Source organism: Cynoglossus semilaevis, chromosome 3, assembly GCF_000523025.1.
Source record: "Cynoglossus semilaevis isolate Cse_v1.0 chromosome 3, Cse_v1.0, whole genome shotgun sequence".
Lineage (NCBI taxonomy): Eukaryota > Metazoa > Chordata > Actinopteri > Pleuronectiformes > Cynoglossidae > Cynoglossus > Cynoglossus semilaevis.
This window is the reverse complement of record NC_024309.1, coordinates 9,676,969-9,702,115: the sequence shown is the minus strand read 5'-3', so window position 1 is coordinate 9,702,115 and position 25,147 is coordinate 9,676,969. Positions and strand designations below refer to the sequence as shown.

General features: G+C 39.4%; 5 protein-coding genes across 8 annotated transcripts in view; 3 read left to right on the top strand and 2 right to left on the bottom strand.

Moving 5' to 3' along the window:
- Positions 1 to 1,158, bottom strand: part of lipib (lipase, member Ib) — a 4,437-nt gene extending 3,279 nt beyond the window's left edge. For both annotated transcript variants that reach the window (XM_008307918.3, XM_025054633.1), the window contains exon 1: positions 1,057 to 1,158. In XM_008307918.3, coding sequence (XP_008306140.2) covers positions 1,057 to 1,108 — 52 coding nt within the window. In that variant the 5' untranslated portion in view covers positions 1,109 to 1,158. The remainder of the gene's footprint in view (positions 1 to 1,056) is intronic.
- The window catches only part of lsm5 (LSM5 homolog, U6 small nuclear RNA and mRNA degradation associated), a 5,553-nt gene extending 527 nt beyond the window's left edge, over positions 1 to 5,026 (top strand). The window contains exons 2-7 of one of the 3 annotated variants that reach the window (XM_025054634.1): positions 1,065 to 1,159; positions 2,650 to 2,764; positions 4,231 to 4,326; positions 4,485 to 4,512; positions 4,600 to 4,672; positions 4,787 to 5,026. In XM_025054634.1, the coding sequence (XP_024910402.1) occupies positions 4,272 to 4,326; positions 4,485 to 4,512; positions 4,600 to 4,672; positions 4,787 to 4,819 (189 nt within the window). In that variant the 5' untranslated portion in view covers positions 1,065 to 1,159; positions 2,650 to 2,764; positions 4,231 to 4,271 and the 3' untranslated portion in view covers positions 4,820 to 5,026. Of the gene's footprint in view, positions 1 to 10; positions 1,160 to 2,649; positions 2,765 to 3,685; positions 3,806 to 4,230; positions 4,327 to 4,484; positions 4,513 to 4,599; positions 4,673 to 4,786 lie in introns of those variants that run through there. The other 2 variants (XM_025054635.1, XM_008307818.3) reach the window with 2 other exon arrangements.
- A 2-nt stretch (positions 5,027 to 5,028) lies between these two features.
- On the bottom strand, positions 5,029 to 7,807 carry psme2 (proteasome activator subunit 2). The gene is made up of 11 exons (XM_008307820.3): positions 7,536 to 7,807; positions 6,942 to 6,974; positions 6,792 to 6,854; positions 6,596 to 6,682; positions 6,383 to 6,431; positions 6,212 to 6,309; positions 6,031 to 6,099; positions 5,793 to 5,860; positions 5,652 to 5,706; positions 5,329 to 5,415; positions 5,029 to 5,240 (listed from the first exon to the last, which is right to left on the bottom strand). Exons 1-11 carry the CDS (start codon positions 7,581 to 7,583, stop codon positions 5,160 to 5,162), a joined length of 738 nt encoding a protein of 245 aa, XP_008306042.1. The 5' UTR covers positions 7,584 to 7,807; the 3' UTR covers positions 5,029 to 5,159.
- A 379-nt stretch (positions 7,808 to 8,186) lies between these two features.
- Positions 8,187 to 16,826, top strand: LOC103377157 (E3 ubiquitin-protein ligase RNF31). The gene is made up of 24 exons (XM_008307821.3): positions 8,187 to 8,343; positions 9,034 to 9,239; positions 9,323 to 9,469; positions 9,777 to 9,932; positions 10,027 to 10,086; positions 10,290 to 10,410; positions 10,516 to 10,665; positions 10,743 to 10,893; positions 10,995 to 11,146; positions 11,244 to 11,383; positions 11,580 to 11,825; positions 11,908 to 12,222; positions 12,554 to 12,739; positions 12,843 to 13,049; positions 13,338 to 13,511; positions 13,626 to 13,724; positions 13,846 to 13,935; positions 14,373 to 14,487; positions 14,733 to 14,845; positions 15,218 to 15,331; positions 15,459 to 15,507; positions 15,831 to 15,930; positions 16,018 to 16,183; positions 16,513 to 16,826. Exons 2-24 carry the CDS (start codon positions 9,036 to 9,038, stop codon positions 16,558 to 16,560), a joined length of 3,303 nt encoding a protein of 1,100 aa, XP_008306043.1. The 5' UTR covers positions 8,187 to 8,343; positions 9,034 to 9,035; the 3' UTR covers positions 16,561 to 16,826.
- A 155-nt stretch (positions 16,827 to 16,981) lies between these two features.
- irf9 (interferon regulatory factor 9) lies at positions 16,982 to 23,824 on the top strand. Its single transcript, XM_008307822.3, has 11 exons — positions 16,982 to 17,348; positions 17,725 to 17,787; positions 19,232 to 19,354; positions 19,466 to 19,646; positions 20,898 to 21,079; positions 21,604 to 21,691; positions 21,860 to 21,913; positions 22,071 to 22,484; positions 22,641 to 22,756; positions 22,879 to 23,098; positions 23,190 to 23,824. Exons 2-10 carry the CDS (start codon positions 17,731 to 17,733, stop codon positions 23,005 to 23,007), a joined length of 1,344 nt encoding a protein of 447 aa, XP_008306044.1. The 5' UTR covers positions 16,982 to 17,348; positions 17,725 to 17,730; the 3' UTR covers positions 23,008 to 23,098; positions 23,190 to 23,824.
- Positions 23,825 to 25,147: the final 1,323 nt, after the last annotated feature.

Genomic DNA, 25,147 nt, shown 5'->3' with positions numbered 1-25,147 from the left:
TGATGGAGAGGTTGCGTTATTTTAACAAATCTGGGTCAGTTTACGTCTAATGATTCACTTACATGTTCAGGCCTTGGCCCATATTCATCCTCTACACAAACCTCAAAGTTGACCATCGTCTACAGGATTATTTGTTTGTCTGGTTTCCAGCATAACGGGTCATGAGTTCAACCTTGATCTCAGATTAGAGGAGACTAGTGGCCCATAGTCATCATGTATGTTTTAATTAATTAATTAGTTTACCAAATCTTTGTTGGGTTTGTTCTAATAAAACTATTCTAAACAAACAGTTAGAATAGTGTGCTTACGGCTGTGATAGAAGCTACGATGTAATTAGTTCTCTTTATGCTAAGCTAAACTTCATTCATTCATGTTTGTGATACTTTGAATGTTACCCTTAACTTAGCTAATCCCCTTAGCAGCAAAGCAAATCTTTAGCACGTCATGTAGCACAGCAGGTTATGAAGTGCCAGGATCGGCGATTAGCGCAATGTTCCCTTAAATGGGATCAGGACTGCTATAAAAACACAACATTATCCCATCAGAACCCACCCTCCTGTGAACACAACTAGTAATTGTAGCTGTCAATCAACCCCGGGGGCGGGGTTTAAGGTTTAAAGGTTCCCAATACAGACACTGTTTATTCTGAAGTTAAATCAGTGACACAGGGAGGACATGGAATCCTCAACAGAACTCAGGTCTAGCGTGTGTGTGTGTCTCTGTGTGTGTTTGTTTGAGAGAGAGAGAGAGAGAGCACAGATCAATATTATTTATTTTTTCTATTTTAAACTTTAACCTGCAGCAGCTGAGGTCGACCTAATCTGTTTTTCTCCTACACTCCTGTAATCTGCTCCTGTCTGCACATACACACACACACACACAATCTCTCAATCACACACACATACACATACAACCACACATAGTGTGACTTTCTGTGCGTTTCAAGTTGAGTAAAATCCACTGATTAAAGTGCTCTTCAAAGGCAAAACTTGGTTCAATAAATTAATAAAATATCCAACTTAGAGTTAAAGAAAAGTAATCTGCTGTTGTTCTTACCTTTGCAGAGCACCAGGACTCCCAGCAGAACCAGCAGACCGTGAAGCAGCATCTTTCCTATGTCCACAAGAGTTAAAGACTGAAGGGAGAAGAGGAGAAGGAGGTGACTGGGGGAGGGAGGAGGAAGGGACTGTAATGAGATAGAGGGAGGAGGAGGAGGAGGAGGAGGAAGGCTGTTCTGCAACAGGTTCCAAATTCTCTTGTTTAACCTACAACAATTAACCTACAACAAAAAAACAACAATTTTACCTGAGCATCGGTGTGATTTAGGCTGTGTCACCATGGCAACAGCCTCCATTCATTTACTCTAACCTACATCCAGAAGACTGATACCAAGAAACAACAGGGATAAAACTCATCTTTAAACATACTAAACAGAAATATTTTACCATTTCTGACCAGAAACACAGTTAATCCTAAAACTCAGAGTCAGAAACATGAAGTGGTGTTTGAAACATCCTGGATGCAGCTGCCCCTCATCACTGCTTCGTTCAGTTAAAGCCTGATGGTAGGTTATCAGAAGCTGGAGCCCCAAGAGCGAGGGTTATATTAATAGCTCCACAGTCTGTGACCACAGTCGTCTGTGCCCAGCCCATTTAAGCCTGTATTCACTGTGATTCTGTAGAAACACATATAATTTAATGTCAGCAGACCCTGAAAACGCCTCACGGGCACAGAGGCATAAAAATAAGAGAAAGGACAAAACAGAGTCAGACTCAGTTTTCTGCAGCATCTGGAATCACGGAGCTGAATCTCTAGCTATAACTTTACTTAATCTCAGAATTAGTTAGCAGCTGCTAGCAGCACTTTCAGGAGGTGATGAGGAGCGTCGACGGCCGCCCTTGACCATTTGCCCCAATTTTTGTCCTGAATGTTAACTGATCTGCTAACGGCCTTTGAATGAAAAGATGTCAAAGACACAGCTTGGTAAATACCACATGTATTTATTTTTTGTGTACATTTATTCCATAGCACCATACTGTATGTACAACAGGTATGAGAGTGAAAGGAGGAAGTTATGAAGTCCATGATCACAGGCTATAGGCAAACATGGTTAAAGGCTAGGGTTGATAAATAGAGAGAACCATTTTGTTGTGCCACCCTCAAGTTCTCACTGACCACATCTGTAAAGAATTTTATGCAGGCGCCACTGGCAGCAGGATCTGAAATCAGTAGTAGCACAAAATGTTCCTGAAATATCTGAAATTATACCATAAATCCTCACAACAGGCTTGTTTTTATATATATATATATAAAACCTCTTCCAGGTAACAGTAAAAAAAGTGAAAATGACATGCATCTGTACATTACAGACAACCCAACACATATATAATATTGTAGTGGCTCAGAGCCTGAACATAGGTGTCTGTTTAAACACAGTGTTAAAACAAGAAGCTAAAGGTCAGTTTTAAGGCTGCAGCTGCAGGTTGAGCAGCAGGTCAGGGGGTCAGGATGTTCTAAAACCAGAGTCCTTGGCTAAAGCTGCAGGGATAATCACAGCTCAACTGTTGAACGTGAACACATTCATGTGTCTCCTCCACTGCAAAGTTAGTCTAATGGGATCTGACATATGTCTGTTGTCTGACACTGCAGGTTAGAGTTTCCATCATGAGCAGCCAAGCTGCAGCCAGACACTTGGAGAGCAGTCAATGAAAACCTGCTGCCAGTGACTGAAGGGACGGAAAAGAAAACATCTGATTTTAGTAAGGTAAAAAGTTCAACTCATAGAGTTTATATCCATGTGAAGTCACAGAGATTCTCTTTAAGGTGGTCAACCATAAAAGTTTCACCACCATAAATCCAAAACCAAATATGCTCCTGCCTCCACCGCTAAGTTAAAATGTGTTACTTTGAAAGTCATTGTTCGACTCAGTGACCAAAAATGACCACAAGAGGTCAGTATTTCTGTTTGGGCTGAAAGAAATGCTGTTATTTCTCTGTATTTTGAATGATAGTTGGTGCACATTATTTTTCTGCTACAGCTGCCTAACAGATGAGGATTGTTAGATTTCAATACAGGAACTTTTTTAAATCCTAGATCCAAAGGTCAGGAGAAAAAATACTAATGTTAGGTCACAGGGCCTGCCTTATGTGGTCAGTCTATGTCTCTGAGGTAAATTTTATAACTAGTCCCAAACTAATACTACATAGTACACAATGAGTATATGTATATGTTTTTAAATAGACATAGAGTATTTGAACACTTTAAAGTCCTTACAGGGAATAAGGTTTTTGTTCCGCCCCGCATTTAACGTAACTTTGCTTGGCAAAGTAGACACGTCTCTTCCGCGATCTTTATTAAATACTGAAAAGTACAGGACAACACAAGTAACATAAGAGAGAAACCACTAAAGAAAATTATTAAATTTATTTTTTTTAATTCTACTTTATTATTCATAAAAACATAATTTCGTCATTTCAAACGAGACTTTTTTTTTTACATTTAATTCATTTCGATATAATCGTATGTTAAAAACCGTTTTAAATCAAACTACATATAGTGTTATATCGACTTCATAACAATGTTAGAACCGTGATATATTGCAAGTTTCTTAAAACAGTCAACATATTTTATTTTAGTTTGGTATTTAACTGACTGTAATCTGATCGATCGTGGAGACGCACTCGATTTCCTTTGCCTAGTCATTGATGATTCTTTATTCCACTTTTAGTTTCTGAACATGCGCAGACTAACTATCCAAAATGGCGTCCACGCAGACTACAAACCCATCTCAGCTACTCCCGCTCGGTTTGTGACGATTTGCGACATTTTATCGAAAATGTTTTCGTTCATGTTTACTTGTTATGTGTTATTGTTTAATGTGTCGTAGCGTTGACGTTGTAGCTAAATTATGAAACTAGATAAATATGATGGAAGCAGTTTTAATTCGCCCCTCAAAAGTTTCTTGTGTTTTACCATGTGAAATTGTGTTTTCTATCCTGTTTGATTTGACAAAAGGCCCAAACAATTTTCGATATTTAACTCGGTCAGTACATAATGTGTCAAATTTAGCTCCATCGTGAGGATGAACGAGTTTAAGATCATTTATCCTCACGATGTCGATATAGCTACATTTCAGAAGCTACTCCTGGCATTGCACAGCAAACTTCTGGATACAGATTTAATATTTGACGTCTTTGGTAACTTTAGCCGACAATTTACCTTCTTTTCAGAGCTTGTGGATAAATGTATCGGCTCCCGGATTCACATTGTCATGAAAACCGACAAAGAAATCGTCGGGACTCTGCTGGGATTTGATGACTTTGTCAGTATCCTTTCACTTCGCTGTCTTAAAAAGTTCACGATAACAAGTCCAATAATTAAGACTCAACAACTGCAACGATACATAAAGTCTTTGTTTTTTAACAAATCAATAAATTGACAATTTCAAGTTATTGCAAAAAAAATTCTAAACCCAGCATCTCAGATATGGTTTTGGAAGATGTGACAGAGTTGTAAGTGTACTTTTTATTTGCTGTTAATCTTCTCCTGTGAAAGCTTCTGTGGAACAAATGAATTGTAAAAATAAATAATTCTTTCAGTGAAATCACACCAGAGGGGAGAAGGATAACCAAGCTGGACCAGATCCTCCTCAATGGCAACAACATCACAATGGTAGAATACACATGCATATTATTTGAAAAATTCTTATTCCATAATATTGAAATGATTGTTTCTGTGCGTTTGAGTGAAACTAAACAGACATTGCTTTAATTGTGTATTTTACAGCTAATTCCTGGTGGGGAAGGTCCTGAAGTCTGAGTCACTGAAGCACTGTGTTGCTCTTGTTTTTTTCCTTTTTTTTAGTTGATTACATTACTATTGTTGTTCAAGTTCCTCATCTTGTTATTTAGAAGGATGTTTTTTTTTTGGAAAGTTGTTTTTGTTCATTTTTAATTAAGCAATGTGGATTTTTCTAAGGTATCTTGTAAAGAAACTGTTTTGTTATAAACAAACCATTGAATCTCACACCGTCTATGTTTGTGTTTTTATTACATTTTGATGTCCAAAACACTTAAACATTAGTGCAAAGAAGATAAAAGATAGTGGTTGAACATTTTTAGCACTTCTTTCGTTTTATGTTTATTGATTTTATGAATCCTCAGTACATGGAAGGCTTCTCTTCTCCTTTGGGATTGGTCACTTTATCTAGGTTCTTGCTGATGATGTCATAAAGCTCAGCCTAGGGGAAAGACAAGAAAATAAATGAATGTTTTTTGTTATTGCAGTATTTTAATTATGTTCCAGGTAAAATGTGGAGAGTGACTCACATAGAAGCCACGTATGTCGAGGACTATCACTTTGATCTCGTTATAGATGGCATCGTCTTTGTCGTGGACCAATGAGCGATAATCCATCTGCAGGGACGATAAAGAAGGTAAGATTAATGACCAGTCTCCCACATCAAGAACATTCTTTTCTCCTATATCATTGTCTTTTCCACAACCTGTAATTGTCATGTCCCAGATGCAAAAAGACATAGGAGTTGTATTTGCTACAGAAGCTTAGTTGGATATTTACAGTCACATTTTCTCAGCTCTCATTAATTGCCAAAATGAATTGTAATTTACATATGACACAGTCAAAATCTCACCACATGAGTTTCTTTAGAAGCTTTAGCCACTGCGTCTCCTCTCTCTGAGAAGTACCTGCAGATATAAAATTATTATATTTAACTAAAATGGTGACAAATTAGTTTAGTATGAATCTGAGGGAGTCATGATGTTTGACTTACTTGTTCAGGTTGGTCTGAAAACCATCAACTTTGGTTTTAACTGCAGTGATTCTTTCCAAAATTTTCTCCTGTGGGGAAAAAAATGAAAATGATGACAGCAGCTTGTAGAACAAATTACTGCCAGTCATTATACATATGTATTATACATATACGTATGTGATGACCAACTCACGACCATAGTTAAAATGAAAGTAAGACTATTACATTAAGAATACGACTGACTTAAATAAAACCACACCTGGATGGCGACTCCAAAGTCATTTCCATCTTCTATTTTGGGGATAAGAAGCTGAATCCAGCAGGAAACCTGAGTGGAAGGAAACGTTTATTTAATTGATATTAATGTGAACTATGGTGTAAAACAAATGAAAGGTTTCAAATGTTTCCTCTTCCACAACATGATTTTGAGTTTGACTTACATTAATGATGGTTTCTCTCAGAGCCACAATCTCAGGTTTGACTTGTTCCATAAGCAGCATAATTTTCTCATTCCCTTTGATGAAGCCACATTTTGGAGCTGCAGAAAGATAGCCTTAGTGTACGTAGTGTGGTGATGGGCTGATACCACAGGCTAAAAAAATACACTTTACCTTTTTTCTTCTTCTTCTTCTCATCTTCATTATCATCCGTTTCCATTTCCTGTTGGACCAGAATTTAACACTATATTTGTTCATGTTTGTGTCTGATAACAAGAAAACATTTATGAACCTTTCTTTAGGTTTGCAAAGACTGAGTACATGGTGAGAGGTTTTAAAAATATATCTTTAATCCATCTACTGTTAAAGTCTGGGTAGTTCATGTACCTCATCTTCTGGAGAAGGAGGATCTGGAATAGGGATGTCAAGTGGAGCCCGCAGTGAGGATGTGTCTGTTATACTGAAGGCATCGTCCTAGAAAAAACAAATTTATTTAAAAAAAAAAACAGTTTAATTGTTTTAAGATAATTTAAATCACAAACAGTAAACGCTGCCCTTTATCTAAAATCAAAAACTCCCTGACTTTGAGCATGGTGTCCAGGTGTGTGATCTTCTGTGGGATATAGCTGGAGAACAGATTCTCTGCCTGGAAACAGACAGATATATCATTTAGGAGGTCAAATGTAAAGTGCCATAAGTTTGTAATATGTTTATAATAATTATCTGTACCGACCTCATGATACAGGGACTGACGGTAGTTTTCCACCTGTAAAGATAAAAAACTGATTAATATCATTGCATATTATAAACACAAATTCAGAAATTAAATATAATAAAAGTATGATTATTAAACTTCCATAAAATCAAGGATTTAAGAATGTTTCCTAAGTTTTTCTGATAACTAATAATTCTAATAATAATTTTTCATGTTAATTTTTCAGACATTTGCAGTATAAAATCAACCACTAGAGGGCCTATAAGCCCCAAATAATGTGACCACTGCACCAGGAAACAAACCTTATCTGTTGTGATGATTAAGCGATAATATAAATAAACAGGTTTGCACTAAATTTTAAGGCCGGTGCAAAATATATTTATTATGTATATATCGGTTCAAATGTCAAACCGTGGAGTCATGTTTATAGTCATACTTTTGCCTTCACTTTCGTTTCCTCATCGGGACTTTCCGCTGTTAAAACGTAAAATATTGTGTTTCACTGTATCACAAACCACAGCTGAATCAACGCAGGCTACAATATTTTCTAATATGTATTTGTATATGTATATATGACACCGTTCGAATTGTCCTGTATTTAAATGTACCAACCTTTAGAGCAGCGGCGCTGCTGATCTTCAGCGATGACGTTTTGGACATGACGAAGCTTTAAAAGTGTGCGAATTCAAATTCCCAACTAAATTCAAATTAAAGAGTATTACAAAGTCCGAGATTTTTGGTAAAAACGACAATATTCCCTGCTGCAGCTGCTGCAGGAGAAACGGACGAAGTCTGTTACCACCTTTATTTCCTCCTTTATTCCTTTTTTTTTATTTTCGGTTTGATTATTCAGTTGACGCCGCCCACTAACACTGAAACACACCCCTGAATCACAACGGATTAGACCCCGTTGTTGTTTTAAGTTTGAGGTCCATCCCCTGTGGATACACTTCTTACGTTTACTGACCCACTGGCAACAGATTCAGCAAAACACGTGCTTTACATTAACGCTTCCGTATTTGACACAGACCTTAACCTCCGCAAACAGTGACTCCATGTATGCAAACAAATGATTAGCTGTGGATACCACGGGGTGGAAGGGAGAATTCGTTAATCATGTTCTTCAAAACTAAACCAATTTGAGAAAGAAGCATTATTTCTATATTTATATTTTTCTTTCTTTAACAAATGATGCATCAAACGTGCAAAGTGTTCCTGTTTAGTGTGGGGGCAAAGTGGTGCAATTATATTGTAGATATTTAATAAACAATAATATTATGAAAAGAATCACTTTTGTGTCGTTACGTCTTTTATTTTGTAGGATGTCTGCTTTTGTTGTGAAAACCAGAGAGGAAGTGGACAACAGAGACTGAAGTTCCGCGTTTGAAGCTGAAACGCAAAAGCTACAAAACTGACCCGGGTGAGACTTTAACAGAATAATAACACACATTTTAAGCATAGACTTAATTTAATATTTTTCTGTGTCGCACAGACTTCAGTGACGGAGGGGAAACTTTTTTCAAATACGACAATACCGACGTCAACTTTGTTGACTCGACGTGTATTGGATATTAGAAAGTTTCGATTTCATCTCAAGCGAAATGAGGTTTTCTGGTCTGGATTTTGAACATACAAATATTTAAAACACATTAAGGACCTACAAGTACTCGGGTAACCAGGGGCAGTGTCGAGGTCTGTTTAATAGTTTATTTTTCAGGTTTGCAGCAGTTTATTGCTATCATTGTGCAGTGAGTCTATTATTAATCTGGACTTTCTCCACCGCAGCAGGGGCGGGGGCAGATACTTATTAAGCTAAAGTAGAGAACAGGGCATCAATATAATATGTATTTTTTTGTATTGTAATTGGAATTCATTGACAACAATTTAAAGTTCAAGCCCTTCAAAATATATATTGACATAACATTTTAAAGTTCAAGCCCTTCAAAATATATAATAATACAGAATATACTGTTTTTTTTGTCAAAATGACAAAAGATGTTTTGTTACATAATTACTAGTAATTGACTAAACTCCATGTGTTTCTTTTTAATCAAATTTAAAAGTAAAGGAATTACATCTGGACTGAACGGTCTCCTTCTTCTGTCTACAGCCATGAGCTGCAGCTCTCCATCTGTGCAGATGGATGAGGTCAAGAGGAGAGCACAGTCCATCCTGTCTTCTTCAGGTGTGGCCCAGGATGTAAAGTCTGATGTCCAGACCATCGCTAACATGGATGTGCCGCTGTCAGAGAAGTACTGCCACCTGGCAGTGGAAGCCATGTTGAAGGAGAATACGACTAGCAGCAGTAGACAGGAGGTCAGGGCTGCTCCTCTCTCGGCTCACCTTCACTTTTAAGTTCATACATAATTTTGAAACATTTGTCTTTGTCTCTCTGGTAGGTCTGGGAGTCTCTTAGTCGGCTCGTCAAGGCCTTGAGTATCCTGGAGAAGTATGGCTGTAACCTGGCCTGCCCTGCCAGGCCCAAATACTGGAGGAGTGTCAAACACAACAACCCAGTCTTCAGAACCACAGTGGATGCAGTGAAGGTGAGTTTGAGTCTGAAACAGACTTTTTTTTAGCAATTTTCTACTACGTTACTGTTTGTTCACTGTTTTTTGTGTGTGGTTTTTGTGTTGGAAAACAGACTTTTTTTTTTGCAATTTTTTACTACATTACTGTTTGTTGTTTTTTGTGTGTGGTTTTTGTGTTGGAAATATTTGCTTTTATTATAAACCATTTATACTCATCAGAAACCTGGTCTAATTTTAGCTAATGCTCACGTTTAACTCACATTTTGTAACAAGTGAAGTCTTGTGGTTAATTTTGTTTTCACCCGGGGTTTTTCCATCTCAGGGAGGACGCAAAGTCCTCTTTCTCTACGGTTACACCAACCAGCAGGTCGACGGCCTTAGTTTTCCTGATGAAGTCAGTGAACCTGACACTGACAAAGTGGCAGCAGTTACACTAGAGGTCATGACCTTACGCACAGAGGTGGATATGTTAGTTAAGGTTGGTCTTTTAGCTCTCATCGTAACTTCTTCCTTCCTGTCACAAAGCATCAGAATCCATTCATCATAAAGAAAATCCTTTTGTTTTTGTCTAGGGAACTCATCCTCACGTAGAAAGCTTCAAAGATGTCGTCCCATTCATCTCACAGCAGCAGGTCTGTTTTTTATTTTCTTCCACCATGTTCTTCCTTAGTTACTCTCTTTATTATGAGTTGTATTTACTTGAGAACAGGACTAAAAGCAAAGTTACTTCATCTGAAATGGCAGCTTGTGTTTGACCACTTCATAATGGATGTTCATTGGTGCCCTTGTTTCCTCCACCCTTTATATATTTGCCTGTGATGCTGTTTGTCTTTAGAATGTGATGGGGAGCGACCAGGTTGTTGTCCCATCGTCAGACCAGCAGAATGAAACCAAACTCTCTCCGCCTAAACCGGCTCCTCGCACCCATGTAGCTCCACCCCCAAAGCCAGCAGCAGGTGAGGCTGATACAGATGTTGTTTTAATGTATGTAATATCAACAAAAAGCACAATGTCATCTGTAGAGTCGCAGCTCACTGCCTCTTATTGTCCTGTGTTTGCAGACTCTGAGTGTAATTTGTGCGGCAGCTCGTCTTCACTAGTTTGTCCCTCCTGCAATGGTCAGTGTTTCTGTGATGCCTGTGACGGGCTTTTTCACCGACACCCCAGCAGAGCCAGTCACAAGAGGGACAAAATCCAGAAGATCAGTGAGGGTGAGTCAAAAAGACCAGGAAAAAAATCCCAAAATTACTGCTGCTATATATGTATGTATATATGTTATCCTTTCAAGAGACCTGTGGCCTCTGTGGTGTCTCTGTCGTCCAGTCTCACTGCTCCACCTGTGTCCAAAGACTGTGTGTGAACTGTGACAAAATCTTTCACTCCCACCCCGACCGTAAAGGACACAACAGAATTTTCCTGACACTGGCCAAAACCTCTAGGTGAGCAAAAAACCCAGCAAAGCAAAAACCTTGATATGAATTAGCATTGATGTAAAAACTACGAGTTTATTTTAATTAATTAACGGTCTGTTGTCTGTCAGTCCTTCTCTGTCCACTTGGGAGTGCTCTCACTGCACCACAGTCAATGAGATGCGGGCCGTCCTCTGTTCCACCTGCGATCGGCCCCGACTCGCCACTGCCGCTTCCAACATTCAAGAAAACTCTGTTTCACTTCCTGCATCAACAAACACAGGTTTTTAGTCAGAGAAATATTTTTCCTGATAATATGAAATGTCTTTTGTTATGAAATGTGCTGCTCCAGGACTTAGTGTTGTTGTCCACTTCCTCAGAGTGGGAGTGTAAGAGCTGCACTATGGTCAATCAAGGCAGCAGCATTCTCTGTGAGGTGTGTGAGCGCCCTCGTCTGGCCACCCGACCACTCGTTCCCCCGAAGGTGTTCAGCCCAGGATCTCGCGCTGATACAACAAAGGTATTAATTATTATTTATTATTTTTAATTACTAAAAGTCTAACTAATGGTTACTTTTTAACCATTGATGATGGCTGAATGAAGGAATTAAGAAAAGTTTTTTTCATTTTTTGAGGTGATCTTTTTGATTTAATCAGTTTGTCCTACGTGCCTTGTTTGATGTCGTTTTTTGGCGCATTTGTTTTTCTTCTTCTCAGTGGACCTGTCAGTTCTGCACCTTTGTCAACGCTAAGACCACAACAGCATGTGAAATATGCAACCTGCCGTGTAAAGAACCTCCTGCAGACGCCGTCCTCCAGTCCCTTCAACAAACACCTCCAGTCTCCAAAGACAAACCTCAGCCGGCTGTGAAGCCTCCACAGCTGAAGCTCAGAGAGGACGTGGAGCTGCACAGGCAGAAGGTGATGAGGGAGGATGGAATGGACCTCATTCGTCGCATACGGGTACGTCTAAAAAGAATATTTATCTCCCACAGCTATTTCCCCACCACGGTTTACACACATCTATACCATCATTTGTTCTCAGGAAGCAGAAACACGTGGCATCAGTCCGGAGGAAATTTACGCAGCCCTTTGCGTTTGCCGCAGCAGCGACGTTGACCCCTGTGATTGGCTCTCATCGGAGCTACCCCACCTGCTGGATGAAATCTGCGCCATTGCTGCCTCTGTCCAGCTAAGCTCTAAAGCAGGGGATTCTGGGATATACCCAGTTGAGGCTGAGGGAGTGTCCACAGGTGAAGGTCTGAAACTGTCCAGGGCTGAGGCCAAACAGGCCTGGTTAGCAGCAGGTGGAGACACAGAGAGAGCAGTGACACAGCTGCTGAGAAACCGTCAGGCCAAGGTACCCAAAATAATCCTGTGATATAATCCAGATTAGAGTAAAAACAAAACAACCACAGAAAACACAAAGGTTTTGATCTTTATTAGTACTGACTTTTGTCTAATTCAACATTTGGAGATTGATCCATATGTGCTTTATAATATATTTAATGTAGTAATGTAGAAAAAAACATGTAGTCTTGTCTAAACTTGTCAAAATGGAAATAATCTCATTGGATCTAATCTCTCAGATTATAACTTCACGTGTTCCACATAGATCCACTTACTAATTTCTGACGAAATAATTTCTGACGATCTGAGGTTAACTTTGTTGTCACCTCCTGTTTGTCCAGATGAGGGAGCTCCACTCTCTGGGCTTCAAAGAAGTCGCTCAGTGTGAGGAGGCACTGCGACAAAGCGCAGGTGAAGTTAAAGGAGCGTTGTCTTTACTTCAGCGCCCTCTGCTGGAACCTTTCCACCAGCGTATATGGAGCGAACAGGTTGAGCCACCTATTGATCCAAAACACCAAGACAAACAGGTGCTGAGTCCTGGGAGCCTTAACATGTGCCAGCGTGTTTATGGCAGGGTGTGGTTTGTAATACGGACTTGTTTTTTCTTTTTACTCTTTGTTTTGTCTACAGAGAATGTGCCGGCGTCTGCTGGCCCTGTACAACCTGCCCAGCTGGGGTCGGTGTGAGCTGGTGCTGTCTCTGCTACAGGAGCCTGACGTCTCCTACTCACTGGAGGACGTGGTTCAAGCTGTGAAGGAGTCACCTGACAAAGAGTTCATTAAACGTCTTCTTAACAACGAGTGTCCCTGCTGTCTGGACATCTTCCCACGTGGGAAGGTGAGTCAGTTGGCGACTCAGAGGGATTTTTATTCAAGCCTCAGCTGTGGGCTATGTTGTCATACCCTTAGACTTCAGACTGTTGAAAACATGCCTGCCGGGACGGTGACTCAAAATTTACCCTGTAAAATGAGACTTGCACAATAGGTTCTGCATGAGACAAGTTCTAGAGCATTTTAGGAGAACGCTTTAACTTTTGTCTAAAGTGAAGTAGCTCACCCTCCTCCCCGTGCCCCCCATTTTCACACATTTGTCATTATTTGTGATGTCTTCTTGTTCGTGTTCTAGATGCAGTCCCTGACTTCCTGTCAGTGCTCCGTGTGTCAGGAGTGCTTCACGCAGCACTTCACTATTGCGGTGAGAGACAAACACATCAGAGACATGGTTTGTCCTGTCTGTTCAGAGCCGGACATCAATGACCCAGAACAGCTGGACAGTTACTTCTCCACCCTGGACATACAGGTCGGAGAAACAACTGCAATAATTCTTTAAAAAAACAGGTTAAAAAAAGAATGAAAAAGAGCTGAAATGATCAGTACATGTGACAGAAGGACTTATTTTTATTTTTTTCTGCAGCTGAGGGAGTGTCTGGAGTCTGACGTCTTTGAGCTGTTTCATAAAAAACTAACAGAACACGCTCTGATGAAGGACCCAAAGTTCCTCTGGTGCTGTCATGTAAGTTCACTCACTTTTCTGTTTTTTAAGCTGTTGTTTCTGGAAGGTTTTTAAATGTTTTAAATCAAACACATTTTCAGCAGTTCTTCAGTTTTCTTCGTATGCCCTGGTTTTCTTTCAGTGCACCTCTGGATTTATCAACGACGGAAATCAGCTGAAGGTCACGTGCCCCTACTGCCGACAGAGCTTTTGCACTCAGTGTAAAAAGCCTGTGAGTGTTTTTATTCATTTAGCCAATGTGGTGCTAAAGCCACGACTCCATTATGTACCAGTGCCTCACACCTCTTTGTTCGTTGCTCTTGTCGTTGGTTCAGTTTTTTAAGACATTTATTGAATATTTAGTTTACGTTTATCAGATTAACACCACTTTTAACTAGGGGTGTCCGATATGCAGATATGGTCCAAACTCTTCATTTCTGATTCCAATATCAACCGATATGGATATATGCAGCCGTTTGCCCCAAATTTGGCAAAACCCAGGCATTGTGTTGTCGCTAAGGATCCTACCGATATTACATAACTATGCTAATTTCAGGCCGATAATATCGGCAGACTGATATTATCAGACATCACTATTTTTAATGTAAATGTGTGGTTTTTAGTTGTTGTCCTGACGTTTGACTTCTCTTTGTCTCCGTCTGGTCCCAGTGGGAGCCTCAGCACCAGGATCTGACCTGTGAACAGTTCCAGCAGTGGAAGAGAGACAACGATCCAGAATACCAGAGACAGGGTTTGGCTGGTTACCTGAGAGACAATGGCATCAGTAAGGCTTCATTACAAATGAGTCCTTAAAACGGAAAATCACAAATGGAGAAAATCCTAAACACAACAATGTTTTACGCGATCATTCAAGGCTTCTTCAGGGACAAGTAGTGAAAACACACTGTTGAACTCCGAAATAATTTATTTTTGATTTGCTCCTTAAAATGTCAAAACGTCTCAAATACATTAGGATTTTTTTTTGTAATAAAAAAGACAAATATGGTGTCCTCACGTCTTTCTTTGCAGCCTGTCCTCACTGCAGGTTCCAGTACGCTCTGACCAAAGGTGGCTGCATGCACTTCAGCTGCTCTCAGTGCAGGTACCAGTTCTGCAGTGGCTGCAACAACCCCTACCACAAGGTGCGTTCACCCAGAGATGGCAGAGAAGTTTTTTTTTCTATGAAGAGCAGCTCCTGGATCAGTAGTTTGAATTATTAATTAAGGTGCATTGTAATTCAGGTTAATTAATAAAATACAATAGACGTATTGGATTTTTTAAAATTTATTATTTATTACTTATTTATTATTTTCTTCATTTTTAACATCATTTCTTCATACTTTTCTTCATCCTCTGTACTGCCATCTGTGCCACTTTGGGACATCTGTGCTAGAGCTGCTAAGCTAATTTTGTTGCTCTGTACTCCTGTACTTCTGTTCTGTTCTAGCTGCTTCTTCTCACTCTGTGTGTGCAGTAATTACAGAATACTTATTTCTTATCTGCTCCCCCTACAGACGGTGTGTAGGACTCCACAGTGTAATCACACAGGTCTGCACGCTCATCACCCTCGAGATTGTCTCTTCTATCTAAGAGACTGGGAGCCACTCAGGTTACAGACACTGCTGCAGGTACTGTACAGACGGCAGCACCTGAAAAACACTGTCTAAATCTCTGTATTTATGTATTTATCTCTGGATAAAAACAAACAAAAATGCAATGACATGTTTTCTTCATGTATTTATTTTCCCTCTTCAGAAATGTGGTGTGGAGTTTAACACAGATCCCTTGAACGCAGCTCAAAATGGTAACATTTTCCTTTTATGCTCTGACTTTTTAAAAACAGTTTAAAAACATTTCACAAAGAATTCATATTCAGTTGAATAGTTGTCTAAATTATACAGACTTTTCACTGCAATTCTTTGGTATTTCTTTTAATTCTCTTCATCATGTACTTTCACCAATATATTGCCACTTGTAAACATTTTGACTTTTGATTATTTTCTACAAATATCCAGGATTTTGTTGCTACTGTACATGTAACAGTTAGTTATATATTATATTGTGTCTTAAAGACGTTTGTTTGTATCGGAATAATAGTGTGTTTGAAACGTTTGTGTGTGGACGTAGCGGAGGCCTGTGGAGTAATGGAGCAGAAAGATGAGGGAGGGCAGCAGGAAGATTCTCCATGTGGTGGCCAGACTCAGCCTGGACAAGCTGGACTCTGCGAGTGAGTTTCTGACCTCCACTGAATTGACTGTAATATATAAAAATGTATAATGTTTTAAAGCATATTTGTGTGTGTGTTTGGGGGCAGAAAACACTACAAAGAATACCTGGTGAGTCTGATCAACGCTCACACCCTGGACCCAGCTCTCCTCTACGACAATCAGGAGCTGAATCGTGCCTGCGAGAGATACCAGGTGACGCTGCAGAGAGTGGACAACGAGGCAGATGATGCTTACTACCCACGACTGCGCAAGGTCTGACATCGCTTTTTTTTTTTAAAGCTCTTTAAACTGTTTGAACAAAAAGGTATTGGAATGTATTCAAGTCAAAAGGAAAATGACAAAGATTATTCAGGAAATCCCAAAATTTGTCAAATTTAAAATCTTAAAAAAGATTAGACACTACAGAATGATCTGGAGAGACGTTACAAAAAATGTCAGAAAATGAAGAACAGAGAATGGTCCCAAAAATATGTAAGACTGCTGAAGAGTCACGAAAACATCATTGTGTTTAGATTTTTATGTTCAAACCGTGTTTAGGTTTTAAACTTCTTTTTTTTTTCTTCTTCTAAATGTTCTGACAGAAACTGATGGAGTTCCCTCTTGGAGAAAGAGTTCCTCGTAACAAGTGAAGAAATCCCTGAACTTCACTGGAAATTCTTTATTACAGTGATGTAATTTAGTGCATAGGCCATAAAGTGAACGGTGATTTTCTTTAATTATCAGAGAAACAAAAAGATGAAGGAGACAATCAGTTTTCTCTGTACTATATAGAAGTTCATTCTTATGTCGAAATGTTGCGTTCAAATCAAAAATGCTCAAAATCTTCTGGTTCACATAAACACTTAAATTACAAAATACTAAGCAAAATGTTCTAAATAAATGTGTTTACCTTTAAGTTACATGTGTAGTGAAATTGGTAAATTTAAGTTTTTAAACTGGAGGATGACATAGTTGAAAAACGAAAAACTTTAATATTCTTCAATATTTTTTTTTCTCATCAGTGAAGCAACAGCTCAACACAAACAATGACTCAAGACCTAGGATATAAAGCCACTACTTGCGTTTAATTGAATTAGCGTACACAATGTGAAGTAGTATTTTTTTTACTCTACAGTAAAAGAAATATACTAACACTGTCCCTTCACTTTCACGGTTATGTGAAAATCATTCAAATTCAAATCATTCTCGCACTTCTCTCTGTCCGTTGTCGTCCTCTTGTGGCCAAATGGTGCTCAGATTTCTGAATGTCACGTGATTTCTGTGAAAAGGCGCGTCTGAGAAAGCGCTTGAGAGAGACACAGAGAGACACAGAGAGAGAGAGAGAGAGATAGATAAGCAGCGTCACAGAGAGAGAGTCAGTCATATTGAGTTCAGTCTTTCAGTAACAACCGGAGCAGACAAGAGCGGAGAAATTAAGGTAAAGCCATTTTCGAACTTTTCTTGCTCTATATTTTTATTCATATGTCAACTTTGGACTTTTGTATTGTTGTTTAACGTCAACCAGACCTCATGTAGAATTCTGTGTTGATATGTGGTGCCTTCCTGTGCAGACATTTGGCGAAGTGTTCAATGGCTGTTGTAATTAAAATACAGCTTAAAGACTTAATACGAAAACAGTACAATTGGCCACAGTTTTGTATTAATAGCGTAGTTTGTTTAGATACAACAGCTACGGCGAAACAGAAAGTATCTCTAAACTGACGTGTAAGGACTATTGACTAGATCACACTGACCAACGACGGCGTTTTATTGTGTTGTGTTTAATTGTCTGTCTGGTTTTTAAACGGTCACAGATTCCTATGGCAGCAGGAAGAATGCGCTGCACGCGCAGACTGCGCTCCTGGATCGTCGAACAGGTGAGTGTTTGTTTTGGGGTTGGTATGACAAATGAGGTTCATGTTGTGATCAGTTGTACGTGATGATTTAGAGCAGGGGTCACCAACCTTTGTGAAACTGAGAGCTACTTCAAGGGAACTTAGTAATACAGAGAGCTGCTTGTTAAATACCGTCTTCATAAACAATGTAATACTAATAATAGGTTCTGGGACATACCATAGCAGACACTCTTCTTCACTGCAGGTGTAACTGATTCAAAATCCACTGTTGCAGTACATTTTTTTGACCCTCTCTTGTTGACTAGTTTTAGATCTTACCCTGCAGGCACCTCAGGTGGTCTACGTTGGTGGAAGCTGATTTAGAGATATTAGCATGTATTTCATTTATTTCTGTAGTGCTTGGAATTGTCAGCTTGGATTTGTTTAGTTGAGATAGTGAGTGTGTGAACCCCCTGTGTGTTTTTATTAGCTCTATATTTCTTCTTTATGTTCCCTAGGTGTCTGTTTGACTGGTTTGTAGTTCCATTACTGACCCTAGGTTAGGGGGCATAGGTCAAAGGTCTTGGGGGGGTAGGAGGATGTCTTGCAAGCTTGAGCTAAAACATAGATTTGGCACAAAAAAAAAAAAAAAAAAAATATCTCATAGATTTGGCAAAAAAAAAAAATAAATTTGCTAAAACACGTATAAAAGCCAGTCACGATGTACAGTACTAAGTTTACCTAAAAAATTAATGGTTAATCTATGGCAAGAAGGTTAACCAGATAAGGCAAGGTGAAACTAAGTGTCAGCCAACGTAAATAACACGTAGTCCTCTGAGGAACACACAACCGCTGCAGCAACGGAAGGCCATTCTTTTAAATCTTTTGCTGTGGAAAGCTGAGAGACGTGAAGCTAAAACTAAACAAAAACAACTCTTTGTTTGGTAAATGTGTATGTAAACTATGTGTAAAACTAGTTCACGGCGAGCTTAACGTCAGCCGACAACATTTGTTTCTTTGTTATTAATACCAAACGTTCAAACAAAACATCTGTGTCTCGCTGAGTGAACGAGTGTGTGGGCGTTGGTGTAGTAGTGGGTGACGAGAGTTTGGAGGAGGGAGTGTGTGAGGGGGGAGAGAAGGAAAGACAAAGTCGAACATAAGGACCACTCTTTCATCTGCTGCTCATCAATTCATTGTTTTAACATCACAGTTGACAGGAAGTGTTCGTCTACTGCCGCCTCTCTATATGGGTGAAAGTGTTACTTTACTCAGAAGTACGGATTGACCACACGAGGCAGCAGTAGGCCAGCTATTCATGTGTCTCTTAAAGACACAGTAACCCATTTCCTCAGTATATTTCCCAAACACATTATTCACTGAATAAAACCTCACTTTTACTGGAAGAAAAGTTTTACTTGTCAGTATGTTTGTACAAGTGTGTATTTGGGTTTTATTTATTTAATGTTTTGTGTGTTTTCCGTAGGTGAGCAGTGGTAAATATCCTGGACTTCAGTGGGATGACGAGGACAAAACCATGTTTCGAATCCCATGGAAGCACGCGGGGAAGCAGGACTTTCGCAAAGATGAGGATGCTGCCATCTTCAAGGTTGTGCTGACATTTTAGATTGAGGCCAAATCCCAGTCGAGTAAATCTGTGTCCACATGTTGAGCAGGCCTTGACGGTAACACCTGTGTCCTACTACTACCTACTGCACAGGCCTGGGCTGAGTTCAAAGGGAAGCTGAGGGACGGAGTTCCAGACAATCCTGCATCCTGGAAAACACGTCTGCGCTGTGCACTGAACAAAAGCCCGGAGTTTAAGGAGGTGACGGACCGAGGTCAGCTGGACATCTCAGAGCCGTACAAAGTTTATCGTCTGATCCCCATCAGTGAGCAGGGTGAGACTGACACACACACACACACACACACACACATCGGGCAGGTTTGGATTGTGTTTCCTTCAGAGAACTCCTTCTCATCTTACTTCTTTGACTCTTACAGCGTTCCTTTCAAACGCTCTGATGTAAAAAGATGGTGATGATGTAAAGACCTGTTGTTTTCTTGACAGTCTTTGCCTCAGTGGGATGAAAGAAAAAACACTTAATAACAGCAGAATAAAACGGCAAACCTCTTCTTGTAACGTCATCGTATCAATGGTTGTTTGAGTTGAGCTTTATTTAGTGAAGTGGTTCAAACCGGTGAAAAGTCAAGTGCACTGACACACACACACAGTGTAAAAAACCTTGTTGACACACAGTTGTACACAATAGGACAAAAGTGTTTTCTTGTTCTTTGACTTTGAACGAGATTGAACGGGATTAAAGTCTCAAGTTGTTTTGTTTGTTTTTTAAACTCTTCCTGATTCAGAAACAGGTTCTTAAATCTATTTATAAATGCCATTTCTAAAGAAAAATGTATTCACTCAAATGAAGAGTGAATACGTTTTGAAAATGTTGACCAAGTTGAGTCTGGAGGATGGAGCAGTAACAGAGCATCAGTCTGAATGTTAGGGTTAAGGTTCGTGGGTCTCAGTCTCTGCCCCCCTTCATCCTCCCTTCAGCAGGTGGGCTCCTTCAAACTGTGTTTCTTGTTGCTGATTGGCCGCTGTGTTGCACTAAATCTTGGGCGAGGGGAGTCTTTCCATCACATCAGATAACAACGACCTTGATGACCCCTCCTTTAAATTCCACTCAAGTCTTTGTGTCATGTGATATCTTTTTCTCACATAATCATATGAGAGAACAAGTCAACCAGAGCACTTCATCTAATTGTAATACATTACAGACACACTCAGAGGTTTCCACACACACACACACACACACACACATATATAAAGTATTACATTTCAGACTTCACCACATCGGCCTGTTGTTTCCTGTTGCTTCCTCAGCTGTTTCTGACTCACTCTCTGTCTCTCCTTAACAACCGGATGTACAGTCAAAGCTTCCTCTTGTCAAACAGTGTTTTTACAGTGTGTTTTTCTCAAGGATAAGCCGTGGTTCTCTGCAGGGCTGCAGGGTTCAGAAGAGGGAAAACTGCAGCAGATGAATTCCACTGACTGTGTTCACAGACTGATCTCAGGACAGTGGAGGAGAGCAGCAGTGCACACACTCTGACCACGCTCCCTGGTTCTGTCTGTTTGTCTTCAGGGTTGTTGTTGCCGGAGAAGAAGAGCAAGGACAAAAGGAACAGTAGGCAATTGAAGAGGAGGAGGAGGAGGAGGAGCAGCAGCAGCAGCTGCGACTCAGAGAGCGAGGAGGTCTCTGCCGTCAAGCACATAAAGAAGGAGGAGACAGAGGAGGAGCAGGAGATGACGGTGACGCCACAGCTGGTGAGTCAGAGTGAGACTATTTGCTGGGTTTCATGCTGTGGAGATCTGCAAAGATGGAGGAGACCAGTAAAAAAAAAACATTACCATGTTACAATGTTACCATTTTTAATTGTAACATTAAGCGTAATTTACCAATAACCCAAGCTTAACCTATTAGCATTAGCTAAAAGTTAGTTAAAGATACGGCACAAACTTAGTCATTAAACATAATTCATGTGAAAAAATAAATAAAAAAACTATTAAAAAAGGTGCTGACTAAATTAAATGGGATAATCAGCTGTAATTTCAAGAGAAATAAAACAGGATTTAGTTAGCTTAGCCACAGATCATGCTTAGCCACAGATCATGTTTAGCCACAGATCATGCTTAGCCACAGATCATGTTTAGCCACAGATCATGTTTAGCCACAGATCATGCTTAGCCACAGATCATGCTTGGCCAGAGAAACATTAATCATAATGGAGTTAAAGTTGTTCAGGTTGTTGTCGTCTGACCTGGTCTGCGTGTGTGTGTGTGTCTGTCAGTGTGTGGTCAACTCTCTGCTGCAGGACAACATCAGTGTCCAGGTGGAGGAGACAGTTCTTCACAGCACCACCTCCATCCAGGGAGAAAGTGAGTTTATCTTCACGCAGCCTCAGATTATAATCCAGGCAGAGGGTCTTCAGGAAAACTACATTTAGGGTCCCACCTGTGACCCCTGCTGGCAGGATATCTGTCATTGGCTCTTCTTCCATTTCTTCCTCATCAGTGTTTCTATTGTCTCCCGTTGTGTCTCTGCAGCGGTGGATGAGATCACGCTGGACGTTCGTATCCAGGAGAACCTCCCCCAAGATGGTAGACTCTCAGGAGCTAAATGTTTTTCTTAACTAACTTTTAGATATCTATGGGCTAATTTGAGCAATGTTTAACATTAGTGTTTTACATCAAATCTTATTTTATATTTTTATAATTCTTTTTTAATCTCTTCTAAACTGTTCCATCTCTTCTCCAGTTCAGGATTCCTTCAACGTCGCGGTCCTTTATTTGGGACAGGAAGTCCTCAGACGCCACGTCCAGGGTAAAGATGTACGAATTAAGTATCTGCCGTCGTCCTTGGTGCCTCCTACGCCCTCTGTCCTGAAGGACCGATTCCCTCCCATCCACCTGCCGGAGCCCCCGTCGACGCTGCCTGCGGGTGAGGAGCTGCAGGGGCTGCACACGCTTCTGCCCTTCATGGAGAAAGGAGTGGTCCTCACCTCCACGCACAAGGGGGTCTACGCCAAAAGGTACTGCCAGGGACGAGTCTTCTGGACCGGACCGCACACAAACACAGACAATAACATCGGTACCAGCACTGTGGGACTCCAGAAGATGGAGAGGAACACGGAGCCAGTGCTGCTGTTCAGCAGAGACGCTTTCAAACAACGTAAGTCTGAGTCGTCACAGGTACAAATATGAAACACGTGATTTTGATGAAATGTTAATGATGAAATCCTAAGAATATAAAAAATAGCATGTAGGTGAAGAAAAGCAGTCATACATCAGCTGGTTGTCAAAGGATCTGTGTGTTCTGTACCCGCAGAACTGGACCAGTTCTATTCACAGGGAGGTGAACCTCCTGAGTGTGGTGTCACGCTGTGTTTTGGAGAAGAACTGAGTAACAACGAGGACTTGTCCAAAAAACTCATCATTGTTAAGGTAAGACATATATATATATATATACAAATACATTTACACATATGTGTGTGTGTACATACATACTGTATGTATACACACACATTTTTACAAAAATGTAAAAACCTGCATGTGTGTGTGTGTAGATCACATTTCCGTGGGCGGAGCAGAAGCTGCAGGAAACTCAGTCTGTCTTGCAGTCCATCAACTTCCTTCAGTCTCTGGCCAGTCAGTCTCCAATAGGGGAAATTACCCTGGAACTGATCACACTTTAAGGACTTTAACATAAGAAACTGGACTCTCTGCACATGTTGGATTTACAACCTAACAGCAGCAACACCCAGTGTAAAGTCTGCTCACACACACACACACACACACACACACACACACACAGTCATTATCATTGTGACCAAATATAGTAAAAAAAACAAAACAAAAGAATAATCAACATAAAGGTAGTCATTGTGACCAAATATAGTAAAAAACAAACAAACAAAAGAATAATCAACATAAAGGTAGCAATCATTTATCTTTTCTTTTTTTTTTTAACTTGAAACAAGTGTCTCAGTGATGAGATTGTGTTCGGTCGTCGTCACAGTTCAAAAATCTCCAACTATGTTCAGCTTCAGTCTTAGCCGAGTCTGTGTCTTTTCAAAAAAAGTCTTTTCCCTGGAATCGATTTTCTGAAGCACTACATGTTTAAAAAGAAAACACTGAGACGTCGTCTTTACTGTGTAAAATGTAAAGTTTGATATTTTTTTTTTTGTTTTTTTTTGCTCTCATAGGTTTTAGCTTGTTTTCAACAAAGTCACAACCCAATATTAAAAATGTTTTTCAGGAAAATATAAAGAACATTTAAAAACTAAAATCCAACCTCGAGCTGCGACAACTAATTACATTTTAAATACAACTGATGTACTTTTAAAAAGACATTTAAAAGTTGTATATTTGCTATTTTGTTCCAGCAGAGTCAACTTGACAAAAAACTCGCTGAGCCTAAAATGGCTTCTACAAAGGTGCACCCGTTAAAACAGGGAAACTGCCAAAATGTATTGGAAAATAATTTGCGATGCATAGGTAGTAAAAAAAAAATTGATTTGATTCACGCAATATATACTCAGTAATTAGCCGAATAAAAGTAGCTAAATAAAAAGCCAATATGCAATATATACTCAGTAATTATAATAAAATAAAAGTAGCTAAATAAAAAGCCAATTAGAAGTGATAATAAATCAATATAAATGAAGGTAATGGTGAGCTACCAAAAATGCTTACGTCAACTCACTGATTAAATTGAACAGTGGCTAGAACTTTTCCTAAAAGCCTAATGTTAGCAAATGGTTAGAATATATACACTATAAACTTTTCTCTAAGTTAAAACTTAGCATATAATTCACAAAGATTTATGAAAGTTGGCTCAGAATTACCATGTTTTTTTTAACCTGTTTTTCATCAAGGAAAACACATTGAATGTGTTGATGACAAAGATTAGTAAATGCAGCTGGATTTTGTTGAAACAGTTCAGGATTCAGAGAGGTTTAAACCTCACGTGCAGTAGATTCAGTTTTGTTTTTACACTTGTTGCTAATGCTTTTTCCTCAGTGTTGGACAACATAAAAACATCCACAACGCCAGTGCCACGTCTAATGACATCAAATAGCAGATGAAAATTAATAGTCAATAGGGTACTCTAAATGTTAGCCAAAAACAATGATTCTTTGATAGACTTTTGCTTCAAGATTGCATCATTTCCTGCAGGCCCGCACTTTTTTTTCCTCCCTGCACTTTAAACAGTCTCTTGTATTTTGCTTACTTCCTCTGCTACAGCTACTGCTTTTTTACAGTTTAGCATCATGTGAAAACAGCACTAAAAGTATTTTGTGCGTTATAAAAAATTCAATTTGTATTGTGTATGTATGTATTCCAGAAGCTGAGTAGGAAATGAAGAAATCACGGTGTTTGTTGCTTGAGATGTAAATATTGTATTATTTAAGCAAGTTCTGTTCTGTAGCATTAAAGTTGTTTTCTGTTTAATGTTATTAATAAAGGTAACTAAGAACTCATAAAGTGGACTCAGAATAGGAATATATGGGACTGATAGACACTGTGTAAGAAGTGGATATTTTCCTGGAAAACTTCCTGGAGCAAAATACAAGAACGAAAAAACAAAACAAAACACTGCTCTAAATTCCATCGAGGAATTCCACAGAACACAATTATAAATACCATGCTGCCCACTTGTGGCTATTTTTTGCAACAATAGTGTTTTTGTTACACATTTGACACAATCTAAACAAATTAGAACACATTTTTGGCAAAATCCTAATTTCATTTTTCTAATGTCATTTTTGGTGATATGTTGAAAAACTTTTTTAAAAATTGTATCTTTCTAGTAAGGCATGCTTTTTGGACTTT